Here is a 19179-nt window from a genome sequence, read left to right as displayed (position 1 = left end):
ATCTGAATCTGCATTATAACATCTACCATATGTGTGAGATCCGAATCAGATGAGATCCAATGTTTATTTAAAATGTTGGCATTTATAAATATATATAGATAAAGTTCATTGCTATACAGTTAATAGTTCACAGCTTATATATAGCCTACGTGAATGTACTTTTTTTGCCTTTGCTTTAGATGCTTTCACTCAACTTTCCAGTCACTCAACTACCAAGGGAGACTGGTTATTTTAATTAATAAAACAAAACATAATAATGCAAAAAAAGGCTGAAATGGAAGCTTGGGGCCCCCTTGTGTCTTCACGGGCCATATTGCAACAGCACAGTCCGCATATAACAACCATGTGCAAGATGTCCAACTCATACCTGTCCATGAGCGCAACTGATTTCACTGTAAATAGCTCTGGATAAGTCAAATAACTAGGCAGTGTAGATTTTCATGACAGAGAGTGTGCGTGATTTGGGGACCTCTTGGATAATTCCGAGGGAAATGTTATAAAATGTGTGAAAATACCTGTTTTTTCTATGTTGCATGTTAATATTCTCTGACACCAATGAAGAAGAAAAATCCGCACACGCATCGCAAACACTGAATAACCAAAATAAGTGACCGCTGCTTTTATTTTCGAGGGCTATTGTAGGCCTAATTATTTTTGGGTCAAAACACCCGAGCCCCCGTTACCTCCTGACCCTGAATGCCAGAAAAGCTCCCCGTGCAGCTCACACTCACACTTTTAGGACTGCTGATGAAATATGTTTTCTTTGGTTTGTGTGCATATTTTTTTACCCCCCCTCCCCCCCCTTGAAAACCTGCGCCGCTCACAGCAGATTTTCTATAAGTAAACAATTAACCTCTGCCTTAAGGGGCTCTGACTACGATCAGCACTTCAACACGCGATCTGCTGACTCTGCTTCCTTTCACGTTCCCCCCGGTGTGTGAGGCTTGCAGCGGTTGTATATCAACACCTGTAGTCACCTCCGAACCACCGCTTCACAGGCAGCGCGCCTCACGACGTGAACACCGCGGCGCGCTGTTTTAAACCCAGCCAATTTCGGCTTTGCCTTGACCTTGGCAAACAAATCACGTCGCCTGGTTTCAAAGCCTGTTGGAACCGGTTGTTTCTTTGATGCTCTGAGGTTGTCCACACAGACACACGCACACATGGATGCACGCGAACGTATGCACGCACGCACGTACGCACACACACACACACACACACACACACACACACACACACACACACACACACACACACACACACACACACACACACACACACACACACACACACACACACACACACACACACACACGACCTCCCCATGATCAACTGGCTCCACCTCCCAATGATCAACCACCACGACCCCTATTATTAACCAGCATGACCACCCCATGATCAACCACCACGACCCCATTACCTCGTACTGTACGGGGTGAGGGGGGTAATTGGAGTTGGTGCACCACACACTGATGCTTGGACCTCTGTCCACCCTGCCCACCAATGACATCAGTGTGAATACTAACACACACCCCACCCCTTCATAGACCTTCTCAAGTAAAGTGTGTGTGTGTGTGTGTGTGTGTGTGTGTGAGAGAGAGAGAGAGAGAGAGAGAGAGAGAGAGAGAGAGAGAGAGAGAGAGAGAGAGAGAGAGAGAGAGAGAGAGAGAGAGAGAGAGAGAGAGAGAGAGAGAGAGAGAAGATGCAGCTGGTTGGGTGAGCCCCGTGTGGTGGTGTGAAATGCAGATGAGTAGAAGAAGAAGGAGAGAGATAAGTGCAATTGTCTGTGGTGGGTTTTTAAACCACAATAAATTGCAATAGCCCCCAATTTCATCACGTCAGCTAGATAAGTGAGAGTTGCCTCAATGTACTATTTTCATATTCATAGAATATTCATTCATTTTGTAAATCAAGCATACTCATTCCTCAGTGCTGGGCTCCTCAGCTCACTATGGGATATGCTATATTTAGTATGCTTTAGTATGATGCTGTGCTATGTTGTTTTGATCTGTGTTGGAAAAATAAGTAAGTATAAGTACAAATATGGGCCAATGTTGGTGCCTTGTTGACAAAGGACAGCTCCAGAAAAAAACTGAGACACAAAAAGAGGACATGCATTGTTGAGGAAACTGCTGCAATGTTCTGTTGGCACTTTGAGATTCACACATCAAATAAAGCTCTCTATTCTTCTTCTTGTCATTATCAACATCATAACATTATTCCCATGTCATGCACAGAATCGGAGGAGCCACACATGGTGGAGGAGCCCATAACGCATCGAAAACCACTGAGATTGGATAACAACGGCAGTGGGAGACAGCAGACCGCCAGGGGCCACAGTGTGAGAACGAGCTGTGGGATGATGTCATCAATAAACTAGACCAGCGACTGCTGGTTTCAGCCCACTACAGTGAGGGGCGGCGGCGGGGTGGATCTATCGCATGTAATTTAAGGATTCAGCCGGTTCGGTCCTACAAGAGGGATGCAATGGGTATTCAAAATAAAAGGAAATTATTTGGTTGTTCGTCGAATCAATGCCAGAATTGCTCGTTAATCGATTGATTTGATTACGAAGAACTTACATTGAGTGCCGACCGTGTTTGTTAAGCACCATAGCTTTTATTTGTATTTCGCTTCAGGCAAAAAGAAAGCATCCAGCTGAATAGAGTTAAGATAATCAAGTTGATTAAAAATAAAAATGTAAAATCAATACCTGTATTCATAAAGGCATATGCTTATTGCGTTAACCCATAGGCTAATTAATGGTTAGACATCTGATTCCGGGGTTGAAATCAAGTGCTTACAGTCTTAGGTAACAACCTACATTAAAATAGCATCTTCCTAAAATAAACCCTAATTCTACAATCTTTTGACGTCAGCGTCACTCGGTGGCCATGCAGAGTATTACAACAACACCAAGGTACACTTAAAGGTGCCATTACATGCCACGTGTGATTAGCCGTTACAAGCCGTTTTGGAAATCAGCCCCTGAAGACATCACAGGTGTGCGTGTCCACCTAGATGTAACGTCTTGTAACGTCTAATCACACCACTACTGGTGGCATGTCATGGCACCTTTAACCACTCAGGGTGTCCCATATAGTGTAGGGGACTGATGGCTCCCCAGGGAGAAAACAACTAACTGTTTTGAGACACACGTTTTTACTCAACAGCAAGACGTTGTGTCCCAATCTGTCGAAATGTAGGCTACCATTAAAACGAACACAAATGCTCAGAATAAACTACAAACTCTGTTAAAAAGTTGTTACTGTTTATTTACTAGAACTATGGTGCATACGTAGCATGTATCGTACATACAAATACAATTTTGGAATCTGCTCAGTAGCCTATATGCCATACAAGCCGTGAAGTAAAATGATAATGTTTTTAAATAGGCCTAAATCTTGCATTAGGCAATACTCATAATATATTTAAGAGCATCTTAAGGTTAAATATTTGATAAGTTTGATGTTTTTGTCTAAAATAATTGTGGTTGCCAATCAAAACTATTTCAAAACATAATAACACAGAACTTAAGGACTCTGGCAACCATTTACTGCAATTGGAATAATGAAATAGCATTCACATAAAACATTACAGAAAGGCAATTGTATTTTATTCAAATAGTGAACCAGATACAGTATGTATAGTATAATAATTGATGATGTCCTTTAACTAAGGATCTCTTAAGCATGCTATTAGAGTCCAAATGTAATCAGTATGTTGGCATGCATTCGGGGAAAAAAGACCCCAAATCTTTCACTGAAATCCATAACAATAGTTCAACAGAATGCAAAATCATGCTCACATCACAGGTGACCATTGAACCTGCCCGTGTCTTCAACGAGTGCATGGGGAGATAAGCTAAAGGTAACGTAGGTAGTCTTAAACAATACAATTACAGTTTGCTGTAACAGATATGGCACACTTGCCCAATGTTGGTGTTGGTTGGGGCCAAAATGGACGGACCCACCGGAGCAATCTTGTCTTTTTAAATTCGTCCCCATGAACAGAAGAGCACAGGATGCAAACTTTAGCTTTAACGTAAAAGTTTTTTACATATGTATATATGTCAACTGAGGTAGCCTTTTTATTATAACATGGACAGTTTTGCAGAATATTTTTGGATAAATCACGGCTTATTTGTGGTAACATTGCGACTTATTGAGTTTCTCAACAAAATACCATAATCCTTTAACTCTTTGTGACCGAGACCTTAAAACGCCTCAGAAAATGCAATGTTAACAAAAATAATCATTCTTTATCACGGTAGCTCGTTAATACTGCGGTGTTTAGTCGATGCTTCAAATAAAATGTTGAACAAAAAATACATTTGAATTGGTCTTGACAGTGCACATCAGCCTCTCCTCTGACTGTGCACATTCGTTTATATGGCAGGTCTACAGGGCACACACTCGTACCGTACAGAGAAAGAGACAGTTCATAAAATGCATAGTAATATTTAAAAAAAACACACAAAACGTAAAGTAAAGAGTGACAGGCAACGAGACAAGGGACAACATCCCAGCTAGTCCGCTAAAGTGCTGACATGGCCAATGTGTGGAAGCATTCGCTGTATAAATGCATGTCATAGTACAAATAAATAATGTGATGGTGTTCTTACAGAAAAAATAAGATAAATGATGAATCAAAACAATTGACTGAATGAGATTTAACAGATGTAGGGCTCAATCAATAAAACTGATGATGGTCAACAGATTTATCCAGTTGGAAATAATTGCAGAGTGTATTCATACTAGATTTTGATTATTTTAACATTACTAGAGATGTCATGCATAGATTATTATTATTTTTTACAAAAGGTTCTGCAGCTTCACAAAGGCCTTCTCAAAATCTATATTGGAGTCAGGCCAACTGTTTACGAAATACATTTAAAAAAGGGTTTAATAGATTAAAGGTCTTAAAAGTTACTACTCTTTACAAAATACAGTTGAACATACTTTGATGTCTTTTCTTTTGGTTTGTTTAAAAACATCCGTCATTTACATATTACATAACGAAAACACGTCTTTCAAAACACAAGATAGAAAGCAGTGAAATATTTTTCCCTTTTCCTTCCTTTGCAGCATCATTTAAAAGGAAGAGCAGCTTTTGATAGCTGTCCGTGATGTAATATACACAGCGGTCGCTATACCCTCCTCATCTTAATACCACTGGCATCAAATACTGCCTACATCAAACACAGTACAGAACCAACATGTGCCTTCCAACCCGATCTCACATCATGCCACAGCACACAGACTGAGTCAAGCTCAGTCAAATGGCAAAACAATCACCGGCCCGTGTGTGTATTGGCATGACGTGCTAGTGCTTAGCTTGGCACTAAACGTCAGTAACAGTTGACTGTTACTGTAGGATTCATGACAGGTGACGTTTGGCTGCAGATGACGCAAAATTCCTTGACTCAACTTTAGCACCAGAATTTCTAAACAAAAATACGAATCTTGCGTGTTGGTTGCGTTTGCAAATTACATATTTTTTTATAATTTGATGTTAATTCTGAATTGTAGATGATAACCCTTTAATTATTTTGCAAGTGAATCACATAATTGGACATTTGTGTTGAGGTGGTTTTAAGTCGGGTTAATCAGAACTCATGACTTTAGAGGAAAGGGGAATCTTACTTGGTATGCAATGCTGCCATGGTGATTAGCAAAGTCTTTAGTATTTAGTCAAATTTAGACAATAAATAAATCCATGTTATTATTTTGAAGAGTCTTCAACAAGCTTATTAAGAAGATCATCGAAAAATATTAACTCGTTAAATATTAAATCGGTAATTCGGTAACTATAAACGTTCAGTTAATACTAGAGTAAAGGGTGGCCTACCATCACTTAAATTAAATAAACTGTACAATCCCTTCACACCTCCCTCAACATATATATATATATATATATATATATGTCACAAAACCTGGCCAGAATGGCAATCAGTAGGAGACTGTGGATCGGACAATCACTGTCAGTGAACCTGGGCTCAGTCTTTCGTTACAACGGGAAGAGTTTTGTGTGGTTGCTGTAGTTCTCCTACTCCTTAGCTGTAAAAGAAATCCACTAAAACACCACAGAGGGCGGCGTATGAGGTTAAAGATCACGAAATGGAGCCATCCACGAGTGGTGCGGATCTACAATACAAACACGACCACAGGACCGCTGATACCAACCGGGGGCGGGACTACAGAGGCATGCAGTGAGGAGAGAGGAAGAGAGGAAGAGAGGAGGGAGAGCAGAGAGCAGAGAGAAGAGGGCCACAACTTCCTCATCGGAATTCCTCCAAAAGACAAAATGGGAATCCAACCTCAAACCCTTCCTTTTAAGGAATATCGGTCCCACACTTGTTTCCAACTGTTAACTGCTACTGTGAATCTCGCATCGCCCCTTCTGCTGTGGTATGGCACGCTCCAGCCCAAAGAGGAGCCGTTCCGTGGGTTGGTGAACGTGAAGAAAAAAGGGGATGCTGGGTGGTGTTGTCGTCTGCTGGCAGGGAGGGGGACACGCCTCCTCAGAGCCTCAGGAGAGAGCCACGTCCTGGCCTACGAAGGGCAGGTCCATACTCATCACACCATCCTCCTGTTTCCTAGGAGACAAACACGAGTAAAGGGGGTTTGGTGTAGTGTCGTTATGGTTACTTGCCAGGTTGCTATTTCTCAGCGCAATCTCAGAGCAAGCAGTAAAAAACGATTGAAAAATGGTCACATCGGTGTGTGACCAATTATCAATCGATCAAACAATCACAGGGAAACTACAGCTCCACAGAACCCTGGGGAAATCAGGTTTCCTGGGCCTTGTCACATACTGTGATATGCCTGCCTTGACACATTTTGTATCAAAGCTTTACAGGCAGATTGGGAGCAGGGTTAGAGACCATATTACCGCCAGGTCCAGCAAACAGCTAGAGCCATGAAACCTCTGATAGAGACATCCAAAGAAAGTGAGTAAAGAGTAAAGAAAGTGTGAATGATCAATTATAAATGATCAATGATCCATGATTGGTTATCTGTGATTGAGCTCTGTCTGACGGGGGATCTCCTTACGACAGCACGGGGCCCGGGGCGGGCTGGCTCCCGCGGTCCTCCCTGCGGCCCCAGTCGAAGGGGTTCCCGAAGGAGCGCTTCCTCAGCATGGTCCGCACCAGGATCTGAGGGCGACACGGAGACACAAGCAGCACCAGCAGGTCGTTACACCTCCAGCTACGGCAGCCCTGTTACACATGGTGGACTGTCTTCATGCATTCATCCTTTCAAATCCTTCAGATGACAGCGAGCGAAGATCTGCTGTGGTTGAGGGTAATAACACGGTTTCAGCTGCACATGATTCTAATACATGTCCTCACTGATGTTTGTGTGTTTTTTTGTTGTAAACAGCAATGCCAGGGCTTCACGTTTCAGAAGCAAAAGGGTAAAACGAGACGAGACCAGAACTGTTGGGAGTTGGGAAAGCCCGCCCCTGTTAGATTTACACATTTAAACTCCAGTTTAGTGTCTATGTGGGTCCATAGTCATAAATGTATGGCTGCATGAGCTCCATGTATACAGCTACACACCACTCCCACCCGGCCATGCTGTAAACATTGAGGTTGTGAGTCATCATTGACAGATGCAAGTCGTAAGGTCTGTTATTTATTGTGATGTCGTGACGACGCAGTGTTGTGGCGTTGTGATGTCACGATGACGTCACGCAGCAGCAGCCGATCGGTTGGAAGGCGGAGATTTACCGTCCTACAATAACTCTTTCAGCCCCGCCCCCAAACATCTCAGTCCACCCGTGACAGAGGACAAGCAGAAGACTCAGGCACACAAACGACGTGGTTCAGTGGAGGACTCACCACCGTGGCCAGACTGGGGATGTGCTTCACCGAGTTCTCCACCTCCTCCTCCGTCACCTCGATCAGCAGGCAGCAGTGGTCGTCGTCCAGAGGGAGGGGCTCTGTGCCGTGCCTGGTCACCCACGGGTGCACCTGGACACACACACACACACACACACGCTCTACTGATGGGCCCTGCAGAGGTTCACCGTGCCGTGCAAAGACAGCCCACAGCCCAACCCATAGCAAAGCAGCTGGGAGTGAGAGAGAGAGAGAGAGAGAGAGGGAGAACCTTGATCTGAGGAACGGAGATCCTGGATTCCGGGTTCTTGTCCAGCATCTTCAGGAGCAGGTCCTTCACGTCCTCCGATATCTCAGTGCTGACAGGGAAAGACAAATGGAAAACCAAAACGCAGCCCGAGTTACCTTAAACTTCAAACCACTGAAGGCATGAAACGTCGTTGACGTCTATGTTTTAAGGCTTTAATGGCCTTACTGGGAACCGACACTGCATACTGATTTAGCTACGTGTGTATCCCACGGGGGTAACATTGCCTTGCCTGCATAGGCTGTAAAATTGTATTTTTCCGAAATACGCTTCCGTAAAATCATTCCAAAATTTACTTTTAGCACATTTCTAAACTTTGTCACCAGACGCCGTTCTGACGAAACTCAATCGGACAGAAATGTTCCCTGTCGCATAATGGAATAACCACTCCAGCATATTGTGTCCTCGCTTTGGTTTGAGTGTTTGGTTTGGTTCAGTAACAACGTGTTGCTTCAATCTACGTATGGAAATATGCAGCTGGGAGAGGAGGGTCATAGCCAGATACATATTCTAGTGGATCTCTTCCGGTGGGAGCTCACACGCATGGGAAGGTCTACAGAAATGTCACGCGTGTGGTTAAGTCTACACAAATCTCACGGGACATCAATTCCCCGGGCGCTCTGAGCACTCACTGTGGTGGAAGCTCCACCGGCTGGCTCTTGATCTTCTGGTGGAGACTCAGGATGCGCTCGTCCATGAATGGACACTGGGAAGAGAATGAATAGGAATTGTTGTTTTTTAAGTTGCTGTCAGCCATTTTTGCTCAGCCCACTTTGTTTTGATTCACTTGTGGTTTGATTGAGTCTCCCGGTTGTCATGCGGTAGGATTCGTAGCGATGAGAAACGATTGCTAATTGCAGCTTTAATCAGTTCAGGCTTTAAAAATAAAATATGAAAGTAACATTGATATTTATTTGAGTTCATAGTATAACTTTCCTCAAATGTTTTGTTTCATGGTGGTGCTCTCATTGAAAATAATTTTTTTGTCAAGATTTATAATGTGAATTTAAGAATTGGCATATAAGTGATACATAATTCACAAGATAGATGAAGTGAACGTGTGAACCGGGTTCCGACTTACCACTCCAAAGAGGAAACAATAAAGAGTCACTCCCATGGCCCAGATGTCCAGGGCCTTCATTATGCATTAATGAGGGAGGAAAAACATTTGCATTAACAATAGTCATTTCATGTAACGCAAATTATTTAAGTGGAGGATTCATATCGATTTCTATAAATGTTTTTACATATCGGTTTACATCTAGATAGGAAGAAATCGTACATGTGGGGCTTTAACTACATTTTGAAACGTAAATCACGGTCAAAGCGTTAAAAATGTCTGCTACCTATCCAAAACTTCATTCATCGTTTTTGCATGCCGCACCCTGCAATCCACAACACCACCACTAGGGGGCGCCAGCGACTCGGCCACATATCTACCTTGCCGGAGAAGTTCTTTCTGGTCTCCGACAGGGTCTCGGGGGCGAGGAAGGCGGGGGTCCCCACCGTGCTGGTCAGCAGAGCGTCAGCCCCCTCAAACTGGTTACTGACCCCGAAGTCAGCGATCTTGATGTGGCCGTCTTCCCCCACCAGCAGGTTGGAGGGCTTGATGTCGCGATGGATGATCTTCTGGTAATGCACTGCCGATGCAGATATAAATATAATATATTATTATGTAATAATATATCACATTATTATATTATATACATATAGTATTGTAGAAATGTATATTAAATATATATATATTATTTTGACACATATATATAGGCTAGCCGCTATATATATATATATATATATATATATATATATACACTTTTTTATTTTATAAAAATGCATTTTTGCTGGTTAAAGCGGTTTAAAATACCATCGTGGACAATTGTGGATGCGCTTGCAAGAACAAAATACTAAAAACAATACGGAACAATGCATCCTCCAGGTTTGCTGCAGCGGCCTAGTGGACAGGGACTCCTGATCCCCGCCTGCCACCACAGTAAACAGGTGGAGACATAGCGTGTGTAGCATATGAACAGGTATGATAGTATGATAACAGGAGGAGGGCTTGGAGCATAATGTGGTTTCCCTCCGCACGGGGAACAGCATGCGCTGACATCGGTCATTGCATCTGATTTGACTAAAAATAGACTTTAATCTATGAAACCCAATGGCGCCAGTCTCCCTGGAGACGGCTTATTATTTTATTACTTTTCAATAACAGAGCAGCTAGTTGTCGGCAAGACAGTAGACAGTGCAGCCCGTGATTTATCCTTCAACTACAGATGTAAAATCACTAGTGTCACTAGTGAGAACGCTTAGAGTTTGAGTGTGTGTGTGTGTGTGTGTGTGTGTGTGTGTGTGTGTGTGTGTGTGTGTGTGTGTGTGTGTGTGTGGAGAAGACAGGAGATTGAACTCACGGAACTCCATTCCCCGGAGAAGGTCCTTGAAGTAGAAGCGGGCTTGGTCCTCGTTGAAAGGCTTTTCAGCCGGAACTTCCATCACAGCCCTGGAAGCACACACACACGCACGCACGCACGCACGCACACACACACACACACAATCAGATACACACACACACACAATGTTTTATTTACTGGAGGTGGATCGTATATCGAACTTGACCATGGGTGTAATAAGAGCACCTACCCTTTCTTCACCAGCTCAAACACTGTAAAAGAACAGAACATGGTCTTAACATCACTTCACCAAGGCACCCAATATCCATTACTTCCAAAAGCTGTGAAGAGATCTATGTGTAATAGTGATTTTCTTGTGTGTGTGTGTGTGTGTGTGTGTGTGTGTGTGTGTGTGTGTGTGTGTGTGTGTGTGTGTGTGTGTGTGTGTGTGTGTGTGTGTGTGTGTGTGTGCGAGCGTGTTCAAATTACCCATGTACAGATGGTCCTCACCGGGGTCATCCAAAACCTGGGAGGAAAACAAACCAGAAGTACTGAGTGGAAATATCTCTCTGCCATTCATTAACAAACACACACACACACACACACACACACACACACACACACACACACACACACACACACACACACACACACACACACACACACACACACACACACACACACACACACACACACACACACACACACAATCTGGTATCCGGGATTCGAACATTAACATCCTTGATTGTTGATGTATATCTTCACTGTTTGTTCCACCACACTCTCTGCAGTCTCTCTGGTAAGTGAGCTGTTTGAGGTGGTTCAGGCTGGCCTCTACAACCTCTACAGGGAAACTCTCAACTACTACATCTGCATATGAAGTGTGCTCTTAAGTCAGTGTTGATTAACAACACATTTAATTAAATTTCCCTTCTTCTGTATCCTTATGTCATAACCATGGGAACACTATATGTCTTTCTGAATATTTTTCGCTCGTTATATTATATTATCGATATATTACATTTTGAGCTGCAAAATAATAAGACACGGGGCCCTGTTCATTTATGCTACTAACAAGTACGCCCAAATACATCTACATTTACATTTAGCAGACACTTTTATCCAAGGCGACTTACAATAAGTACATTTGTCATAAGAAGTGAAACAATATATCGCGGTCGGTACAGTAAAGATGTTCATAGAACCAAGTGCAAGTACTGACAATTGCCAGGCTAACCCCATTCCTTGTATACAGCAGTGATAGCTATCTGCTGCAGATGCTACACAATTAAGTACAGTCAATGAATACAACGTGCATTAAGTGCGTTCATTAAGTGCCAGGACGTACAACAGACAATAGTACAGACTTCTTTTTAACCTCACCTCCACTAGCTTGACCACGTTAGGGTGGTCCAGCTTTTTAAGGATGGCAATCTCCTGGTATACCCTCTCCAGGGGTCCTTTGGGTTGAGGTGTTCCCTCAGGGATTTTAGCTCCTCGCGGCGGAGGTCTTCCTGTTGGGATGGAGAAGAGAGGAGGATGAGAGGAGAGGAGGACAGCAAATGAGGAGAGGAGAGGAGAGGAGTGGGGAGGGGGAAAGAAAATGAGGAGAGGAGAGGAGAGGAGAGGGGAGGAGAGGAGAGGAGAGGAGAGGAGAGGAGAGGAGAGGAGAGGAGTGGGGAGGAGCGGGGAGGAGAGGAGGACAGAAGATAAGAGAGGAGAGGACAGGACAGGGCAGGACAGGACAGGAGAGGAGACGAAAGTAGAGAGGACAGGAGGGGAGCGGGGAGAAGAGGGGACAGGAGAGGGGGGCTTCATGCATCAGAGGAGCATCCTTCCTGTCTAGTGCGTTAACCATCTGCCTCTGGCTCAGGACTTACGTGGGAACCCGGCCTGTCTCATCAGCTTCTTCTTGGAAAGCACTTTCATCGCCTACAGAGCGGAGGGCAAGTGGTGCAAACACAAAAATACAGATTAAAATAGGCTTTGATACAGCGACGTTAGATGCCCTATATGTACGGATAATATTGTTTTCTGAACAATTTCCTACAACAAAAGTACTAGATGCTTTGCAGTGTTTTGGCCCATTACATACAAAATAAGGGAAAATCATACTGTATAATGGTAATTCAACTTTCTGTTTGATAGTTTATGCTCAGCTCCTGAGTGTATCTTGGGCCTTACAGCATGGAGTATATCGGCTATATTATTGTCTGCTTAATCCTGTGCTGTTAAAATTGGTGGCAGTAGATACAGAGACAATAGACTGAAAAGCTTGACTTAATGAGCTATCGGAATAGGAACTGCATGCACAATTAACACGTTGTACACATCCATAATGTGTGAGAGAGGCTGACTCACATAGTACGTGTTGTCATCTTCGTTGTAGGCCAGCTTGACAACACCATAGGAACCCTATTAGAGAAGAAGAACCAAAGATGTTCACATCCAAGTACACACACTCAAAAAAAGAAAACACCCACACACACACAGGCTCCTTCACTATCCTGAGCTGATATGAAGGCAGAATATCTGTGGTGATTTCCAGCTCATGAGAGAACGTGAATTCAGACTCTCTTCCCACACATACAGGACACTTCGGAAAGATAGACAAACAACAAATCAGACCAAAATGGGCAGAGAGGAAACCCGACCCGGTGTGCTTGTGGGAGGAGGATGCTGCTGCATTTTGGATGCAGAAACACCTCTAGGATCATGAACCATTAGCCGCACATGAAGAGGAGGAGCCAGGTGAGTGAGGGAGTGAGGGAGGGGGAAAAAAATCAGAATTGTCGTAAAAGTTTAGGAAAAACTGATACCTTGGGTTCCCTAGGTGAACATTGGAGGGCCGCTGTCAAAACCAACGTCACACTCTCTCGAGCTAGGGTCTGCAGCCAATAGAAAACTAACACTCTGTAAAAGCGTTTTTAGCCAGAAGTAGCTGACTTCTTGTACTTGACAATTTCAATTTCTCCCATTTAGACGATTTATTCTTTTCACTCACACTTTGCATGACCTCATGGAACCATAACTGGAAAAAGCTGAATTTGAGCAGTAAGAGTTAGAGTTAGTCTCTCTCTCTCTCTCTCTCTCTCTCTTCTCTCTCTCTCTCTCTCTCTCTCCTCTCTCTCTCTCTCTCTCTCTCTCTCTCTCTCTCTCTCTCTCTCTCTCTCTCTCTCTCTCTCTCTCTCTCTCTCTCTCTCTCTCTCTCTCTCTCTCTCTCTCTCTCTCTCTCTCTCTCCTCATGCACGGACGCACGCACACAGCCAGCCTGATGAACACCTTGGAGACATCTATTTTTACAGGCTCTCGTCCTGCTTCCAGCTCTGCCATCACGTCCGGGTGGCTTATAAAGACCCTGGGAAATGAGGGCAGGAACCAAACCAGAGACACTGAGGCCCATCCATGGTGCACACTGTGTGTGTGTGTGTGTGTGTGTTAGGGCTGTCAAAATTGCTCAAAAATGACGTTTGAATATTCCCTCTAAAAAAAACACATATATTCGAACTATTTGAATATCTATATTTGCGCATTATGTCAATGACGCACATTACGTCAATAACAGGACAAACTAATACAACGAGACATAACTACTTGTATAGGTAGTTTATTTAAGTTTAAACATATTTGATAATATATTACCTACACAAAAATAAGACCGTAGACCTCGCTCTTGCTCGCTCACTCGCTCTCTTTTTCTCTCTCTCTCTCCCGCTCCCCCTCACTCTCTACTGGTTTAAATAAACAACAACAATAAACGAATGCTGAGTGCTGATCAAGAGTTTTGTGCAAGCAATTTAAGGTCCTGACTCAAATATAACATTAATTGAAGTGCAGTGCACCCACTCGCAAAGCAGACAGCTGCGCCGCGTGTGTTGTGTTTTTCCACATTTTAATATTAATTTTCACCTTTGAATGTCTGTTTTTAAAAACTATTTGAATATATATTCAAATTTAGAATATTCATTGACAGCCCTAGTGTGTGTGTGTGTGTGTGTGTGTGTGTGCGTGTGTGTGCATAGTCAGTGTGTGTGTATTTTTGAGCACATGCATGTGTGTGTGTGTGTGTGTGTGTGTGTGTGTGTGTGTGTGTGTGTGTGTGTGTGTGTACATGTGGGTATAGTCGGTGTGTGTGTGTGTGTTGTATGAGGGTACCTTTCCGATCTCATCTTTCAGCTTGTACTGGTTGAGTTGCACACAGTCCTTGGCAGGAAAGAAATCATGGGAAGAAATCACATTTAAAATGTGCAATGCACCATTAATATTCTTTCCAGCATTATCATTGTTATCTTTTTTAGCATTATCTTTTAGCATTTTTATCCTTTTTCCCATTAGCCTTTCACATTGTCATCCCTTTTAGCATTAGCATTGTTATACCATAATGTTATTCACCTCGGCATTAGCCTTCAGCGCTAAAGGCTAATGCCGAGGTGGATAACAAATGTTTGTTAATTCCGAAAAAGATGACAGCAGATCACCCAAGATCACCCAAACCACAGACACAAAAGTGCTTCTCGGGTGATGAGATTAAAAAAAACCAGCACACGAATCAAATGTGTTCATCATAGCTCTCTAACATGCTGAGTATTTGAGGATTTAGATATGGTTTTGTTTTGCAACAGCACTCTTGGAAGCCAGACAGCTCACACATACCCACACACCAATTAATTAATGCGGTTTTCATTCAACTGTGTAATATTATGCTTGATTTGCTTGCAGTGCTGCCAGAATGTTTCCTAAATATCAGTTGGCTTATGCAGAGACTTAAGAGACTTAACGAGAGCAATACAACCTCTAATGATGTTACTGAGGGGTATATGTATTTCATGGTCCGTGGGGTACTTCCATCTATTCATAAATTAAACTTTTTTCGGCTGAGATAAGATTTCTTATTTATCACAGATTGAATGTCATATATATATATATATAAATATATAACCAAGCAAAATAATTAGATGGCAGGCTTAGAGGTTTGGTAAAGGTTTGGAAAGTGACATTTAGATTTAGAAGCAGACGTTGAACGGTAAAACGTAGCGTGCTAATCTTAAGACTGGACAGCATCGTAGCAAGCGTCCGGCAAAGAGCAAACACATAAAAAAAACATCCTGATGGATAATTTTACCGCCTGCCGGCTGGTTAGATGAAGAGCTACCAGCTGTTTGAGGAGCTAACCCTAAGCCTAACTGCCGAATATGACATGATATGACAGATCTATCAGTCACATCTCACTGCCTTCCTATCAGATTTGCTTAAAATAAGCTGAAAAAGAAGAAGAGAAAAATAAGATAGGAACTTATAATAATAACTATTATTGTTATTATTTATAATTTTAGTGGTACTACATGTTACTGAAACAATGGACACAGGGTACTTTTGTAAATAATGTATATGAGATGATTCTTCTTCATGGTTTGCTTTATGGTGGGTCAGCTGCTTTTAACCCTGGAGACCTGAGGAGACAGTCTGCTTCTTGATGCTCATCAAGAGTGGGAAACTCTGCCCTCCAAATGCCACGTGCTAATAGGAGCGTAATGTTCAACCATAACAATTGAGCGCTCTTTTTAAAGTATGTGGATAGGTCCAAATGGACTGTTGTCTATTTAAAAAAATCGAAACCATGGTATGACTTCTCTCGCAAGCTCATGTTTCAGTTGCTTCTGCAGATAAGGTCTGGCTCCCCTCCCGTACTAAAAGACTTCAGCGCGGTGCGCGTAGGAGCCAGGGATGGTGTCATTGTAACACTACAAGGCGTGAGATGGTTATTGTGTGTGGTCCAGGTAGCGCCGGCGTACCTGGAGGTCGGTGATGGAGACGCGGTGCGACTCCACGGTGGGCCGGCGGGGGAGCCGCGGGGAGGAGTGGGGGGAGGTGACGGGGGAGTAGGGCAGCGAGGGGTAGATGTAGCGCCCGTCGAGGCCCGGGGAGCCGCAGGGGGAGATGGCGGTCTGCGAGCGCTCCTGGAGGGACAGCTTCCTGTCCGACAGGTTGAGCCGTCCCCTCGGGGGTGCGGCCAGCAGGGCCCCCCCGACGCTGTGGGACAGCAGGAGGTCGCAGGAGTCAGGGGCCAGCAGCGGCCGGGCGGGGTCCGGGGTCTCAGAGCTGTCCATGTCCTCCACCTTGGGGGGAACACAGAGAATACAACGCCACATTATGAATGAGGGATCCCATCAGCTCATACAACTAGCTGACATTTTGCTAATATATCACAGATATAACATACAGATCGGTTTAAAAGATCAGGTTATTGCTGTAATGGTTTGATTTTTGGCATTCAAATGGTAATAATGTAAATTATTCAATGTCAATAACAGCAGATGTTGTAACTACGCGTAGCAACATCTGTTATTAGTGTTTCCAAACGTGTGTGTGTTGATTGGTTCTTATCCATCTTATACATCAGTGTCTTTTGATTAAGCCTGAAGCTAATGACATGCAATGCTGTTTGCACATGCATGACTATCGTTTCTCTCTTTCTATCAGCACTGGTAAAATGAGTAAGCTTAAATAACAAGTTAATATATTCCTAAAGCCACAGCTACAGCCACAGTGCTATATGTCAAACAGTTGAAGACATAATCCACACATTTTATATTATCATTTCTGTATCAAGGCATGACAATTGTTCACGACCCCAAAAGACAAACGGCAGAGAGTTACGCACAACCTCACAGCTGCTGAGAAAGTGTAAGAATGCTGAGGGCAAAACCTTTCCCTCTAGATTTAATATCATATCATATCTTGTCAGGGTTGTCAAGACAATGACTTCAGACAAAATAGCAAAGGTTAAATACTGTAGCCTCTGTAGCCCCCGTTTTTTGATTGAAAGGGATGCTGGAAAACTAGTCTGGGGAAATCGTTTGCAGAATCTTTGGAAGAAAAACAATATTTAATAATTTAACTACGACAACATGACGTGAAAGATGAAGCATTTCAAGAGCCAACAACAAATGGGATCCCATCCTTCATCAGTCTTTCCTCCCCTGCGAGTAGTTCAATAAACAAACAAATTGAGGCACAATCCCAAACACTACAACATTGTATCCTTAAATATTTATTTTCAAAATAAGTCTAGTTAAGTCTAGAATAAGTCTAGAAAGCAGCACCAGAAAACGATGGTACTCCATTGAGTCCCTCCCCATCTCACCTCCTCGTCCTCGGCATGGGGGTCCGGCAGGCTGGGCTCGTACTCCGTGATGACGATCAGGGACTCCATGGGGTCGGGGTGGGACGGAGAGCCGGAGAGCACACTGGTCAGGGCGGGCGCCGGGCAGCTGCACAGCAGGTCAGGCAGGGGCTGAGTCGGGGTCTGCTGGGCGGGTGGAGGGGGCTGGCTGGGGCCGCAGGGCACCGGGCGCTGGGTGGAAGACCAGGAGGACGTGCGGCAGGGGAACATGGTGCTTCGTTAGCCCGAGGTGTGGAAGCTCTGCTCCATCAGCAGGGCGGCCTCGGGGGACAGGGCGAAGGAGCTGATGCAAATGGGAGATCCGATGAATTAACAGCTTGCTTTGTATTCAAATGGGATTCTACACAGGCATGTGTGTTGCATGTGAATGTGAATTCAATGGCTACATGAGAAGTGTATTTGTTAAACAAGAAACGGTTCTGCTTGTAATGTGTGTTATACAACCTGGTTAATTACAATCTCCACAATTCTTAATCAATGTATTCACATAGTTTCCTGAAGGACGTTTCCAGAGAGAGCGAGAGCGAGAGAGAGAGAGAGAGAGAGAGAGAGAGAGAGAGAGAGAGAGATAGATAGATAGATAGATAGATAGATAGATAGATAGATAGATAGATAGATAGATAGATAGATAGATAGATAGATAGATAGATAGATAGATAGATAGATAGATAGATAGATAGATAGATAGATAGATAGATAGATAGATAGATAGATAGATAGAGAGAGAGAGAGAGAGAGAGAGAGAGAGAAACAAGAACATGGTGGCTCCAGTTAAATACAGAATGACAAGGCCAAGCGTGGGAAATACACCTACGGCAGCTCTTATTTTATCTAAAGCCCACAGAGAACGCTGTTGCTGATTAGTCCAAAGTCGCCTAGCCCATAATCTCGGATCCAGCAGTCCTTAAGTCTGATTTGTGAGACTACCGTGCATCATTGTTGACAAGAAAAGCTAGATCTCAAGAACACTTCCATACCTTAGTTTCTTTAGGCAGTAATGTCACAATTGCTACAAAGAATTTTCCTTCATTTTCTTATTTTCAAAAAGGTATATGTAACAATTATACCATATGTATGTTCCTGGGAAATGAATAGCATTAGGCACATTTTGAATATGTAATTAACTTTATTGCCTATGATAATATGCATCTGAAATGAATCTTTTAAACAAAAGGCCAACATAAGCAAAGTGCAAACAAAGTGCAAAAAAAAAGAAAAACCCCAAACATCACTGGATGCCAACATATTGCCACATCAGAATTTTGAACAACAACCAATCGGAATTTGTAGATTGTATTGAATCGAATGTAGCGTATATCACCTCCGGAGGTAGTTATGACAACCGTTCCTGCCTGTTAAGAAAAGTCAATTTTTCCATTCTGATTTCACAACCGTTTTCAATTCACAGTTTGAATAGGGATTCAAAACACTCAAGGTCATTTAAGTGAGAAAA

General features: G+C 43.3%; 1 protein-coding gene across 1 annotated transcript; it reads right to left on the bottom strand.

Moving 5' to 3' along the window:
- Positions 1-3691: 3691 nt before the first annotated feature.
- camkk2 (calcium/calmodulin-dependent protein kinase kinase 2) lies at positions 3692-18008 on the bottom strand. Its single transcript, XM_084486133.1, has 16 exons — positions 17688-18008; positions 16336-16659; positions 14699-14746; positions 12905-12958; positions 12424-12475; positions 11927-12057; positions 11033-11069; positions 10794-10815; positions 10565-10653; positions 9594-9793; positions 9235-9288; positions 8786-8859; positions 8118-8205; positions 7847-7978; positions 7056-7159; positions 3692-6598 (listed from the first exon to the last, which is right to left on the bottom strand). Exons 1-16 carry the CDS (start codon positions 17934-17936, stop codon positions 6532-6534), a joined length of 1725 nt encoding a protein of 574 aa, XP_084342259.1. The 5' UTR covers positions 17937-18008; the 3' UTR covers positions 3692-6531.
- Positions 18009-19179: the final 1171 nt, after the last annotated feature.

The sequence above is a fragment of the Micromesistius poutassou genome (assembly GCF_964030765.1).
Source record: "Micromesistius poutassou genome assembly, chromosome: 22".
Lineage (NCBI taxonomy): Eukaryota > Metazoa > Chordata > Actinopteri > Gadiformes > Gadidae > Micromesistius > Micromesistius poutassou.
This window is presented reverse-complemented; position numbering and strand designations above follow the sequence as displayed.